This window comes from Chondrus crispus, genomic scaffold (assembly GCF_000350225.1).
Source record: "Chondrus crispus Stackhouse genomic scaffold, scaffold_139, whole genome shotgun sequence".
In the NCBI taxonomy this organism is placed as follows: Eukaryota; Rhodophyta; class Florideophyceae; order Gigartinales; family Gigartinaceae; genus Chondrus; species Chondrus crispus.
In genome coordinates, this window is record NW_005179011.1 from 136,201 (window position 1) to 150,140 (window position 13,940).

Sequence of the window (13,940 nt, forward strand, 5' to 3'; positions counted from 1 at the left end):
TCATTTAAAGACAGGGCGGTGTCCTAGCAGTGATGCACCAGCCTTCCATAGGTTACTCCGGGCAATGTCAAAAGAGTTAACGTACCGAAGAAAAATAAAAATCGCGAACATCAAAGCTGAAAAGAAATAAAATTCGCTAGCTATTATGTTATGATAACGCTTAGTCGTAAAGACGCAAGAGCACTATGATTATGAGGACACAAGAGCACTATGACTACATATGAGCACATATGATGGACCACTGCACCCACTCACTCATTCTTCATTTGAGCTTGTGATCCCATCCCAAAAATCACATCATCTCCATCGCTTCTACACGTGCAGTGCTACCTACTGCATGTGTGCTGTGCAACGGGCCTGGCAGCATACATACCTTTCATCGGACATCTGCACCGCGACCATCATCAAAAAGTCAATGCCATCCCCTCTGGAAGATGCATGCGCATCAACCGGGGTATCCCCAGCCACAATCCGCGAAGCGTCCGAAAGAATCCGCCCCCATGCCCACGTAACCCCAATCCTAACGAGCTCCCTCATCGATGCCTGGTTGTGCGGCAGCTCTCCCGCATTAACAAATTTCTTTTTCAAGGCAGAATGCTTCCAAAAAACCGGCTCCTTCAAATTCCGCGGGGCACTCAACGCGGTTGGCCAACTGCAACAATCCACATCCACGCGCGGCAAGCCCGTTGTCACCCACTCGTCAGGTAACCATGCGCAGGCCCTCAGTGCCGCTGCTCAGGTGTATGGTGTAGCCGCCCACGTCGTCATCCCGCAGGACGCCATTCCTGTGAAATCTGAGGCGGCGCGTGCATACGGAGGAACCATCCATGAATGTGCCCCTGGCATGGATTCACGGAGGAGTGCGGCGGAGAAAGTGCTGCATGACACTGGTGGTATCCTTGTTCACCCATTCCTGGACCCGAACGTCGTATCAGGACAAGGCACAATTGGAATCGAATTGATACAGCAGGTCAAGGACCTCAACGCCATTGTTGTGCCTGTAGGTGGTGGCGGGCTCATATCTGGGATTACAATTGCTGTGAAGAGTGCTTGTCCTCATGTCAAGATAATTGGAGCCGAAGCAGCGTTGTCAAACGCCGCGTCAAGGAGTCTTGCAGCTGGAAAGCGCATAGAGTTTTACAATCCATCCACTATCGCTGACGGGATAAGGGCCGGTATAGGTGAGCTCGGTTGGGAAGTCCTCGGGAGAATGGTAGAAGAGGTCGTATCTGTACAGGAGCCAGAGATTGAAGATACCATGAAGACTTTTATGGAGCGCATGAAAGTCGTGATTGAGCCCAGTGCTGCTGTTGCTGTTGCGGCTTGTAAGACAAAGCAGTTCCGAGAGAGAGGATTTCGGAGGGTTGCTGTGGTGTTATGCGGCGGGAACGTGGACTTGCAGGCTCTGCCATGGAATTGCAGGCGGTGACGCCTGATGATTGGAATCTATTCTTCGAAGAAGGCATATATATATACTGAGGATTTTTCCTTTGTCTCCCACACTGGTTGGCTGTCTAAAGTTTTGCTGTTCTGGACCCGTTTTTTTTTCTCGATCACACATGTTCTGCTATTTTGTTTTCATCTTCATCTCACACTGCTCTCTCTCCTTTGGATCTAGCAGCATGCCAATCCTCTGTTTTCAACAAATCGGATGGCCTACTCTTTCAAGCGAAATATGCCGTAATGAATAGCAGATCAGAGGGTAATACATTGCTCTGTAGATTTTTTAGAGAGAGACACACATTCACACTTGAGCCATTCATGATTGAGACTAACTCTAAGCTTCATTAGTGACCGATCTACCGCCATTTTAGCAGAGTTCGATGAAAGATTAGGCTTTGATTCGTCCTAATGGGCACTTTCTTACAATACCCATGCACTTTCGTGTCCGTGTTTTCTTCGTCCAGACTTGATCTTTCTAGTACAATGCCGTGTCAAGCAAACGTTGTACCGTTCTACGAAAAGGCCCTCCTCGAGCGAAGGGTTGTGCAAGAGCATCAGAAAGTTGATCAGAAAGAGATTTCGACGGTATCTCGACACACAATATTGCCAGCCTTTAAAATGCTGGTCGCTACGTTACTTCCTGAGAAATTGAATAATGCGAACTGCGCCGGGCAATACTTTAGTATTGCCCGAATTGCGTCGGGCAATACTAAACTTTACTTTAGTATTGCCCGAACTGCGCCGGGCTGAACTGCGCCGGGCAATACTAAAGTATTGCCCGGCGCAGTTCGCATTATAAAAGTATATACTTTTATTGCATAAACGTGGACAGATATATAATTCGTATCCCATCAGGTGTGCTCGATCAGAGTTACAGTTACAGTAATGACTAGAATTGAAGCGCAGGTGGCACTATTTCCGAAAGTTGCGATGTGAGGCATGCCCAGGGACAACGCCTCAACTTTAGATGTGTGAAGTTGTCAAGTTTTCCCTTACCCCCTCCCTCCCTTTATCTTTCTATCCCCCTTCTGCCCTTAACAGTTAAGGGAAGTACCCTCCGCCGTCCCTACGGGTGCAGGTGTACACGTATACACATGTACACGTACGCGTAGTGACAAGGTGTATACAGGGGGGGTCGCGATATAGTGCTACCCTGTGTCAGTGGGCCGAAAACGGCACTATATCGAACCAGGCACTGTAAGATAATGAGATTTACGGCTTTTTGCAGCCACCCCCTTGCATCACTGCTCAGAAAGACCGCTCGCAGGACGCCATCACTCATACTTTGCATCTTCACTACAGTAGGATGTGCAGTATCCCTCAGTGTGTGGCCTTTGAATCCTTCTCCTCTGACACCTGAATAGGCCATACCGACGAGCAAAATGAGATTCATCGACCCTGATAAGTCTCGAGAAGACCTGAAAAACAACGGCTGAGCCCTTACGCCTTCTGATTATTGTAGACAGAACACGGCAGGTGCAATCAAGCAGTGGTCGGGTTTGATGTCCGATACTGTTTTAGTCCCTCCTCTCGTTTACTTTTTTACATGTCCATGCTGTGAACAACCTTCCTCGGTTCGCTCCGTGATAGTTGTCGAAATATTGTGCACAACATATCTCCACTTACAGTATTGCAGAGGCATCGTGACACTACAATTCATTTCGGCTTGACGAAAGCATGCCTTATTCGGCTTCAGTAAAAGATACAGCACTGGGAAGACGTCACCGTCCATGCTTCAGCAGAAAAAAGCAACATTTTTCCAGGGCAAGAGGCCACGATTATTGAAGAACAAGATTAGTTGGTCGCTTGCCTGGAGATTTCCAAAGCGCCTCTTTAAGAGCCGAACTGCCACGAAAGAGGGAATACAGAAACAGCAAGCAGAATTTCGAGAGAAAGCTTGTGACCAAGCCGTTTTGATTTAATGTAGATGTCCCCACCATCAGAAATGCGTTGATACTGTTGGAAGCAATGCAAATGGGTGCGGCATGTACCTGCCGCTACGTCTTTGTGCAGTAATCACAATATCTTTCCTTTTTAACATGAAACACATCTTTTCGATGAGGCTGAGTGATCTCGGAGATCAACAGGATGTTCTGTTTAGTGTTTGTACAGTAAGTCAGGTTCTTCTCAAATTCTATAGGACAGTAACAAGAGTCAAGCGTTCGTGAGCAAACCGAAGCGAAGTACAAATTTAGCCACAGCGACAGGGACTGGATTTTCAGTTCTCCCTACCTCCTCGGTGCAATGGATTCACATCATCAAATGTCGACGTTTAGCGTTATTTTGCTTATCCTGCTATGATCGATTTGTAATGCCCAGCGGGCTGCGAACTGCAAGAATCCGGTGAGGGTTTGCAAAAAATCAACAAACTATTTTCCACGGGCAAATCGCATCAAGATTGTCTATGCAAAGAAGACGATCAGGAACTTGAAGTACACTAATACCTTCGTAGATTTCACTGTACGCGGGTTGGGCAGTAGCTTCTTTCAATATCGTTTTGTTGTCTGCGGCTGCAGCCCCGGAACCGGTCTAATGGGACGTCAGGTTCTTTATATTGACGCCAAGGCTCTGTATGTAAACGAGGGACCGACCCTAGCCCTGTTTGGTCTCATTGCCTCCAATCTGAACGCTCTCAAATATGTAGAAAACGCCAAGTTTATCTATTCGCCCGCTGTGCGAGACCGTGTACGGCGGGGGAGCACCAAAGATATCGCTGGGCGCGGCCTTCTCAACGCATTTTGACAGACTAAAGAACGATCCACTGTTAAGTGCGAGTATCATTGGTGGCTTTGGAGCAAATTCATATCGGGCGGCTCGGACTGGAGTCCCGTTTCTGGTTGTTGCTGAGACTCAAGAAGCTAACGCACTCGCTCGAGCAGAGTGGATGAAAATTATTGGACTTCTCGTCAATCGCGCTGGAGTCTCCAACTCCTTGTTCAAATCGATCGAGCGCCAGTACGAAGCTGTTAGACAGCGGGCCAGACGCGCACAGAGACGTCCAAGTGTTTTCTTTAATTACCCAGTGGCAGCATTCCCACCCTCTGGCGCATCTTTGGACAAGAAATACAATTGGTTTTTGCCTGTCAAGGATCAATACATCACAGACTTGATTCTGGATGCCAATGCAGACTATCGGTACAGCGTAGACCGTAGCGGAGCGACAAAAAGTGCAACGCTCTCTCAAATCAAACGAGACTTCAAGTCTGCTCGCTTCTTGATACAATCATCCAGGTTCCCCGGGTCTAGTAGTCTGACACTTGAAAACTATATGTCTGGGCTTGTCAGTCCTAGCTCTCCAAACAAAAAGTTCCGGGATGAGATGGCAAAGTTTGCTGCTGTTCGTTGTGGAAATGTCTGGGGCCATCAACGCCGTCTATCGCCAGATGGCCAGGCAGACGATTTTTTTGCTTCTGCTGCGTTTCGGCCGGACCTGGTGCTAGCTGATTTCATGAAAATTCTCCATCCGAAGCTTGCCAGAGGTGCTCGCTTCAACTACGTCTACAACTACAGAGCCACATCCAAGAGATATACTAATAATTGCCCCTACGACGTACTTGAAGGAAAGCCACCGCGAGGGAAGGTATTCTTTGATAAGAAGTTCCTCATTCCTGGTCTCAACAGGTTTGCTGCGGAGGATCGCCTGGATGACAGAGTCCTTCCGCGGATCCGCAGCGCACTGACGGGGTCTCCTAGAATTGAGCTCTTCTTCGCAACAAAAGACCAAAAGAGGGGAAAGACAATTGTGACGGTGAGAACATTGATTGACATGAGATCTACGGCGGCATTCAGGCGATCGAAAGCCGTCCTAATGGCGATGAAGGCTACTCTAGGGAATAGAGTTCGGCAAATTGGATGAATGCTATCTTGCGCGTTTGGCGGTTATGGCCTTCGTATCCGTGCACTCTTCATAGATGTTGATGTCGTGGGAATCATACTGTAGCCCTACGCAGCGGAGAAGTTTCAATAAAGGCAACGGTTACATTAGCGAGGTGATGATGACATGATGCAACACTGCAGTTATGTGAGAGTTGACGTTGGCTGCTTCGTAGACTTTACGGGACTTCCGTGAAGCAAGAATTTCTGGAAAGGGGATCGCTCTGGGATGTACTGTACCCTGGGGTACAGTATTACTCGAGCGGGAGAACTGATCCGTTTGAAAAGCTGCGTTCTTTTTATTTACAGACATGAGTGGTACGGTAGTGTGAGTCGACCAATATTGCTTCTTCATGTGCGAAGGGCAGTCCAGGTAGAGTGTTGTGCTGAATTGTATTCTCTGCCATTTCTGACTTCGCCCCGGAAAAGGGTCGAGGTGACGGCATGCGGTTCATCTTAATGATGCTACACATATCATCCAGAGTCTCCTTACACATTTGCAAGCCCTTCAATTAAGACAGAATGTTTGGATAGAAACGGAAACACAGGCCTTATGCACTGGAACCGGAGATCTGAGCTGCTTCACGAGTTGTGCTAAATTATTGCATGATCGAATGTTATGGGGTCATTAAGATAAACAGTGGGGACGCTTTTCTTTCTAATGTAATGAAGCACAACAGAGTCAGTGAGAGTAAGAGGGTGTTCATTCGATGCAGTAGGGACAGGTCGTTCATCCGGTGCATTGGGGGTGGATCAAATTATTAAAACTTTCAAGGGCTGAGCACGTTTTGGAAGAGTACAATGTGAAGAAAAAATGCTTTGCAGTTTGTCACTATTCGGATAACACTGTAGGACAGAAGCAAGAAAGCATTTGTTGTCTTGATTTCATTACAACACAAAGTGATACGAACCAAAAGTCTTGTCTGTAGTTTGACCAACACTGCTTCGTCTTCGCTGATCCGGATTTACTTGTTTCGCTTGAGCAGCAAACAAAAACAACGCTTGCTACTGGAGATGTATGTCGAGCCATGTGCATTGAAGAATGAATTCTTGTGGTAATGCTCAAGAATCTCAGAAAATCAAAGGCAGATTCATGAAATGTAATTCTCAGCGGGACAAGTATTTCATTTGTTGAAAGAACAGGGAACCTCGCAATTGCGAAATGCGCATACACACTTGAAACGCATCTACAAGATATTTTATAGTCTTCTCCAAGAAACTGCCCAAGACTCTATTTCGAGGGCGTCGATTGCCTGTTCTCTCCAGAAATTTTATCGATTGGTAACCGTGATATGCATCTAATCTCTGGCAGTATATGAGAAATTGTCGCTGTGATATTATGAAAAGGAAGGAAGGCGAACGCTTCATAACAGTAAGAAGTGATTCAAACAGCTGAGGGTCGCAGACGAGATTTTCTTGGATGAAGTATTTTGATTCATATGCCTAGGATGTCGAGAATTTTCGTGTGTTGCAGGTCATTACAAGTTAGATTTACCTTTCTACTCTTTGAATACTGTTAGTACCTTCGATAGTTTCGTTGATGTAATTCCCTGTGGCTTCAATGGGGTTCAAAAATTGCACCGCGTCTCTTTCGCCTTATATCATCATAGAAATAGTGGATAGCGCAAACTTCTCTTGAAACCACTCTGTTTTATAATTAAATGGAGTTCATTTGGCCAGTTTCCTGATGTAGTACAGGATATTGGAAAACTTTGTAGTATCTGAGGTTGCTGAAGTGGTGTCTTTTTGGAACAGAAGTTTTGTGTTGCTCTGCGATCCACAGGTAATTTATGCATGGATTTTCTTCCAAGCAGAAGGACATCTCTAGGAATCCAACTTTCTGTAAATTCTAAACATGAAAAGCTACATGATGGTGCTGCATGTGGTTCTTATACTCCAATGTGCTGGCCATTATGCTTAGTCACATCTCCGATAGTTGGCTTCGAATGAATACCTTTCGGCGTTGACAGAAACGAATGAATACGAGATGACTGATATTTCGACGGATAATGTGTTTTACAGCTGTATGGGCATACACACCAGACATCCTTTCTCGATTAAGAAAGTGTCTAAAGAATACGTCGTTGCCATCACTTATGCCTTTGGAGCGGGATGGTCAAAGTAGTTCTATGATGAACTATATGCACTCTGGTGTGGGAATTCCTCGGACTTTAGTTTCATGTTTGAAAGGCAGTGACATAATCAGCGATGTTGTAAGTAATTGATACTATCGTACATCCAGGTTTGAGTCTTCACTCAAACCTGGATGTACGATAGTATGAAGAGTCATACGATCAAAAAGCATTGATTTCTCACATATCTAAGGGCTACAATCTTCTGGCCAAGATGCAGGTGACGTGGTGTTGGACATAACGTTTCGTGCCAGAGTGAACAGGAACCAGTGTCGAAAGACGAGCGGCTTATCAATACAAAACGTTCGAAGGTCGCTCAAAAGAGCTTGTTTGCCAGGCATTTCTAAAAGCGACCGGAAAGGGCATGTAGATCTCACAACAATCTATCCTCTCGCAACGCAGACGTCCAGAATGGTGACGAGAGTATCGGTGTCCCTTTTATCGAGAAATGACAATTCCAGAAAAAATATCCTGAAAAATATCCCCAGATGAGGTCACACATGCCATCTAGCTAGAGACATTAGCTTTAGACGAGATTTGAATCCCCACGGATCCTGCCAACTAGGGTGCTTTGTTGGTTCCACCCTCCCAAAGTAGACATAGAAAGAGACTTATGTCCAGAGACTGTACGTATGCTATCAGCACAAGCTCTCGCTATGTAGCTACTCTTTGAGGTGTGTCTAGACGGTGGTTTCCCACACGATTCGCAAGGCAACCAAAAGATAGCGTGTGTCATGACAACACTGTCAATGGATAGAGAGGAACCATATATAAACAGTATCAAAGCCATTTTTACGGAGCTCTGCCTGAGGAAGTTACAGTTCTATGCCTGTGAGGAAATAACTTCAATATTTCCTCTTCCTGTATGCCATGCTTCTCCCCTGTTCCGCACTCTTAGCAACCCTCTACGAATACGTATCACCTCGGTGTACGTATGGTGTCTCTTTTTCACCAACTGTTTAAGCGAGGGGGTCTGCGCGCCGTTGTTGCATAGATTTGCACTATATCAAGGGGAGGACAGCACACCTCTATACATATTATCTTACAAGACTGCTTTAAGACAGCATGGACAAGAGAGAGAGACCACGTGGTCGTGCTATCAGAATCTGAACTCATACCTTGGTTTCTTGTCTTAAACAACTTGTGCATGATGATAAGACATGTACATAACACTTTTTTACTCATGTCTGAACGTATCATCAATACCCACCCTCTAATCGCTGATTTTCGAACAAACTGATCTTCTTCAGAACGCTGTCTATACATTGTGCTCATAAAAAGGGCCATACTATGATAGCTCGGATCAAAATTGAATCCTCCTATTCGGTATGAATACGGAACGCTCATTGGGCAAATCATGTTGGGATCTTGTCTGGAACGATGGCAGTGCCATGAGATGGATCCTTCGTGGACTCCTTTTCAACCCATGCAGGCTGCACATGGTCTTCCACTCTTCCAGTCAAACCCTCACCGAAATCAGACACAACCCCAGATAGGAACCACCGGCAGCAGGAAGCCATCCAGAGGCTCATTCTTTGCATATATAAACGTTCGCATTGATAGCAGAAGGACAAGAATTTGCCTCGGCTTTCCGGTAGTCACAAATCTACACATCCTGACCCATCCAAAACATCATGAAATTAATTGTCATTGTGCTTGTCCTTCTTCCCTTGCTTGAAGCGCAGAGCGCTAATCGTTGTCGTAATTCAAGGGTGCCAATCCGAGGGTGCCCCATCCTGAGGGAATGTGCGGTTTGCAAGTTTAACTGGCAATGCGGAGACGCCGATTGTCGGATTGGGACAGATTCAACCACAGGCAGGTGCGTCTTCAGGAACAGAATCTCCTTCCGAAAATGCCTCAGGAAGGAGTGTCAGAGATGCAAGATTGGAAGTGACTGCCTTTCCAGCACCTGCAGCTTCAAGAAATGCATTAATCCCGCAGACCCCGCAAACTGCTTCCGCTCCGGATGCCAGGACTGCATGCGAAGCAACCAGTGCAGGAACAACCGATGCATTCACAAGAAATGTTTCATGCCACCAGATCGACGAGCTTGCTTCAAGAAAGAGTGCGATTCTTGCTTTCAAGACAATGAATGTGCCAGCGGAACTTGTCATTTCGGCAAGTGTGCTAATCCTGATGATCTTGCCAATTGCTTTCGGACACCGTGTGAAGAGTGTGACAGAAGCGAGCAATGCCGACTCGCACCATGCATAATGGGCAAATGCTTCAAGCCGCCAAACCGAATGGGTTGCTTTGTTCGGGAATGTGGCAAATGTGGACTGGACAGTGAGTGTGCTAGAGGACAATGTGAGAATGGAAAGTGTGAAGATCCTACAACACCAATTACATGTCTCGGCCTGACGACTGGGGCATAGAATCTAGAATGTTCATAACGTAGATTTATGAGTGAGAACATCGTGGATATGGAGTATTGAAGAGTCGCCTTTCTAGGTAGAAGTGGCACCCATAGGTATCATTCAAATGATTGAAATTGCAAAGAACATACTTGTTTTAACTTTCTTCTTCGGGAGGTCTTTTTGCTATATACGAATTGGACAAAAGCTCTCAGCATCGCAATTGCGTTATGTGTTGAGGCATCTGTCATGTGGTCCTCTTGGGCCTCCATTGGATTCAAAATTGTGGTCCCGATGCTGTCCAAGCTGTCGGTGTCGTGGGCAAATACGTTAGGAGATTTGTTAGTAATGCAACTCTGAGAATTGCTTTTTCCCAATACTGCACTTTTCCTGGCTTGTCAGCAGGTCGCCTATGTGTGCGATGCCCGCCTGTGTATGAGGATCACGGGCCTCAGAGTAACTGCCAAGGAAAAAAGGCCTTTTTGAGCAGTACAGCAAATGCGATCCTTGTCAAGGGGGTGCATTATTGGATGTATCTCGCTCTACATATCAGGTGTTCAAAACGAACGTCTAAGTTATCAAAATACCCTAGGTCTCTCTTTGTCGCAGAAAAGGATGATAGTCTCACATGAGGTATAACGAAATTCCTGAAGATGCTACTGTACTGCAGTGTTTTTAAATATCGGTGGGGCGACGGAGAGGTCGATCTGGTTCCAGACAGAACCGTCTGGGAAAGACGCAAAATACTCAGTTGTGCATCAAAATCTATCCGATAACTGTTGGGAAGTCAATAGACATTTCATTGAGTCAATTTTCGTTTTGAACTAATTGGTCTACAACACAAAACGGCGATGTTGAAAAGTATCTTCATGTGAGGCCACTTGCCATGGAGACATTAGAAGTAGACAATCTAGAGTGTGTCATGTATCTATTATTTTAAGGAAAATCAAAAGTTTGTAAACGGGCGTGAATAGGTTTTCATACCGACATCACTTCATATGTTGTGTCATGCACACGACGTCGGCGCATGAAGGAGAGCATCGTTTCAAAGTCATGCCTGTCAGCACCGAACTATTGCGATGAGTTTCCTGTAGGTTAACATATGGATAACATTTGTGCTTTCAGAAAAGCGAGTATAGTGGTTATGAACGAAATCCGTTAGTTCTCTGAGAGGCTTTTGCTGCTCTCTACAGAAGAAAAACTCTGGAATGATTCACTGGAAACCGTTGCGTAACAGTTGGTACGATGGGGATATTTTTCAATGTAGATGCAGCCCTTCCTTTTTCGCAATACTGTATATACGAAGGATGTAGGCGCGGCGCAGCGTTGCCTGAAGAAGAGGGCCGTTAGTTGCGTTTACTGCACAAGTTGCGGTCTCGGGTTCAGTATTTCGCCAGGAGGCGATTTTTCTATTCAGATGATAGCCACTGTATTTTACTTCTTTTGCTTTAGTATTTATTTAATTTATGGAAATAGCATTTGGCGCGAAACAGGCTCTAACCTTCTCCTCTCGTTCATTCTTCATCTCTGAACTGCTCGCACCTCTCTTCCACCCTGCGGATACAGACCAGTTTGCTAGTCGCTTTCTCTGCATCTGAAGGCACTCAGTGCGCGTCCAAGCCTCCGAAACTTTTTTTTTGTTGAAAGAACTAGTCGTCTCCTTTTGCAACCATGAGGAAAGAAGTTCGGGCCTACGCCAAGATAGTCGGACCTGGGTGGGAACACTACATGACCAAGCCGAAGATCATTCTCGGTCGAGGTGGAGAGAATGTGGAGTGCGATGTAGTTGTTTCCATTGAATCCGCCGTGAGCAGGCAGCATTTCTCGATTCGCTTCGCGCCGGAGCTTCAAGCATTCGAAGTGGAAAACTTGAGCAAGAACGGCATACTCGTAAACGGAGAGTTTGTTCATAGGCTGAGCCCCCCGGTATTGCTGCGCTCACAAGCAGATATTGCTTTCGGTAGACGCGACCCGATGTGTATTTCGTTTCTGCTCCCTTCTGGAATCAAAGCTTCTGTGAAGAAGAAGGAGGTGCCATCAGAAAAAACGTTGCCGCTGTTGCAATGGATAGGCGAAGCGATCATTTTACACGGTCCGCTTACCGCGGCTCAACTGCGCAAGGTTATTGATGAGGCTCATCCACATCAGTTTCGAAAGATGGGTGGGGATCACATTGTGTCATCCTCCATTCGTCACATTCTCACGCAGAATGATCAAATCTTCTTTGCGGCCGATTCTATTGCCATTGAGAATGGGTGGGCGACGGTTCCATTTCCGGCCAAAGACGGCAAAGTGACCGACGCATATTTTAAAGTGCATGAGGATCAGAAGAGCAGGTTTTATTCTCTCATTAGTGCAGAAGAACAAGCTCTTCACAAGGATGGTGTTTGTAAGCATGCAGACAGCAAGCAGCTGCACCAGCCGCAGAGAGCGAAGAATACTTCTGCAAGGACGCCCACTGCACAGCCCCCGGTGTAGATTGACGGTCATGCTCTTCAGCAACCGTTTACTAAGTGAGACCTTTGGTGCCATGCATGCAATCAGTAGAGGATTGGAATGCGTCAAGAGAAGTGTGATATTAGGTTCGCACGGAAGGCTGGCAAGTGGTTTCGACAGCGATTATGAGGTTCTATATTGCTTATCCTAGCCTTTTCAACGAAAGAGACATCAGAATTTCTTAGCTGAAGAAGCTTCCGCGTTTCATTCTTCCCGTAGGACATCTGGGCATGCAGCATTCGGTGTTGCCAAAATTGGGAGACGCTCGTGCCCGCCTCGTTGACTCGGTTTGGATGTGTCATCAACGCAATAGGATACGACTTGTTCCTCAATCTATCTAGATAGATTAGTGAGGCGGAAAGCCAGCACGGATTTGGAAACGTCTACGGTTTGAGGTGGCCTGGGCAATGTTGGAAATCGAGTGCTCCTAGGAGCGACGCTAGGGAATCATAGGACGACTTTAGACAAGGGGGTTGCTATGGTTACTGTGGTCCCGCTCGGAGATATCTATTCACATTGCGTTGCAACTGTCCAGAGTAGGTATTGGGAGTAAAGGCAGTGCTCTTTGTATCCTGCAAACAGCCTGATTTCTTGGATGCTCCAGGGTGTTCCTTTAAACGATGGAGCAGACAACGGAAGGCGCCTGACTGAGGCTTCTTAAGGAACAGGGGCCCGAGTACGGGTTGATGTCAGGGAGGGTTGTTTCTTCAGTTTTAATGCGCTCTTGGCAAGGAACGAAGGATGTTTTTCCTATGGCGAAAAAGAAAGACATGGTATCCAAGGTTCTTGAGAGGAGCTCGCGAGTACAATAAATGTTCGGGAGTCGCAGCACCACTTTCTATGAGTGCGAAGGTATAAGGACATCCAGGATACGTAGTTTGGGACGAGTTAAGAAATGATGAGATGCGCCGTGGTTGTTCAAATTACAATTGTGTGCTACAAGGCGAGCTGTTTGGTTGCTCAGTCTCTGGCTATCCCCCGTTCCTAATTTGACATATGCACGCATCTACACGGGAGCAAATTAGGAAGGAGTGAATGAAGCAACGGATGGCATCAGAAGCCGAGGCGACAAGTGGGTGTTGGCAGCATTAAACCTGATCCGTGGGAGAATTCCAAGGCGATATGAAGTAGACTCGGGAGGAGGAAAGGGTGCGCAACGACCAGACCAAACGCGCAAGATGATGCGGACCGAGGACGACGCGCACGTATCCCTCGATAACACCTCGATGGACGGATGCCGTTCTGGCTACATGTCGCGAGATGAGTCTGACGCGGGTATGTACACCCTCCCCAAGAGGAAGAAGAAGAAAAAGAAGAAGAAAAGGCTCAAAGTCGTAGAGCTGGCTACTGAACCCGGGGTGGGGCTACGCGACCTCGTTGAGTGCTACTGCGGCGGAGCATTCGGTCCGTCGACTTGGGAGTCAGTCGGCACCTCATGGCTACTTCCGGACCTGCTGCTACTGCTCTGGCGCCTGGCATGCTTTGGCTCACTGCTACTTCTGCACATCCAGCACGGTGAATCCGGCGTCGGGGGAAAGGCGGGCTCGGACGTTTCGCGCGACGTCTACTCGTGCACGACGCTAGCCGCGGGTCTACTGCTGCTCCCGCAGGCGGCGGAGCTCGCGTGCGGCGCGCACGCCGA

At 46.9% G+C, this 13,940-nt stretch overlaps 2 protein-coding genes; both read left to right on the forward strand.

Moving 5' to 3' along the window:
- Positions 1-415: 415 nt before the first annotated feature.
- Positions 416-1,544, forward strand: CHC_T00008746001 (Serine racemase CcSR). XM_005713632.1 is given in 2 exon segments: positions 416-1,429; positions 1,430-1,544. The coding sequence occupies 1 exon segment, from the start codon at positions 416-418 to the stop codon at positions 1,427-1,429; it is 1,014 nt and encodes a 337-aa protein (XP_005713689.1). The 3' UTR covers positions 1,430-1,544.
- A 10,653-nt stretch (positions 1,545-12,197) lies between these two features.
- Positions 12,198-12,478, forward strand: CHC_T00002452001 (hypothetical protein). XM_005713633.1 is given in 2 exon segments: positions 12,198-12,449; positions 12,450-12,478. 1 exon segment carries the CDS (start codon positions 12,198-12,200, stop codon positions 12,447-12,449), a length of 252 nt encoding a protein of 83 aa, XP_005713690.1. The 3' UTR covers positions 12,450-12,478.
- Positions 12,479-13,940: the final 1,462 nt, after the last annotated feature.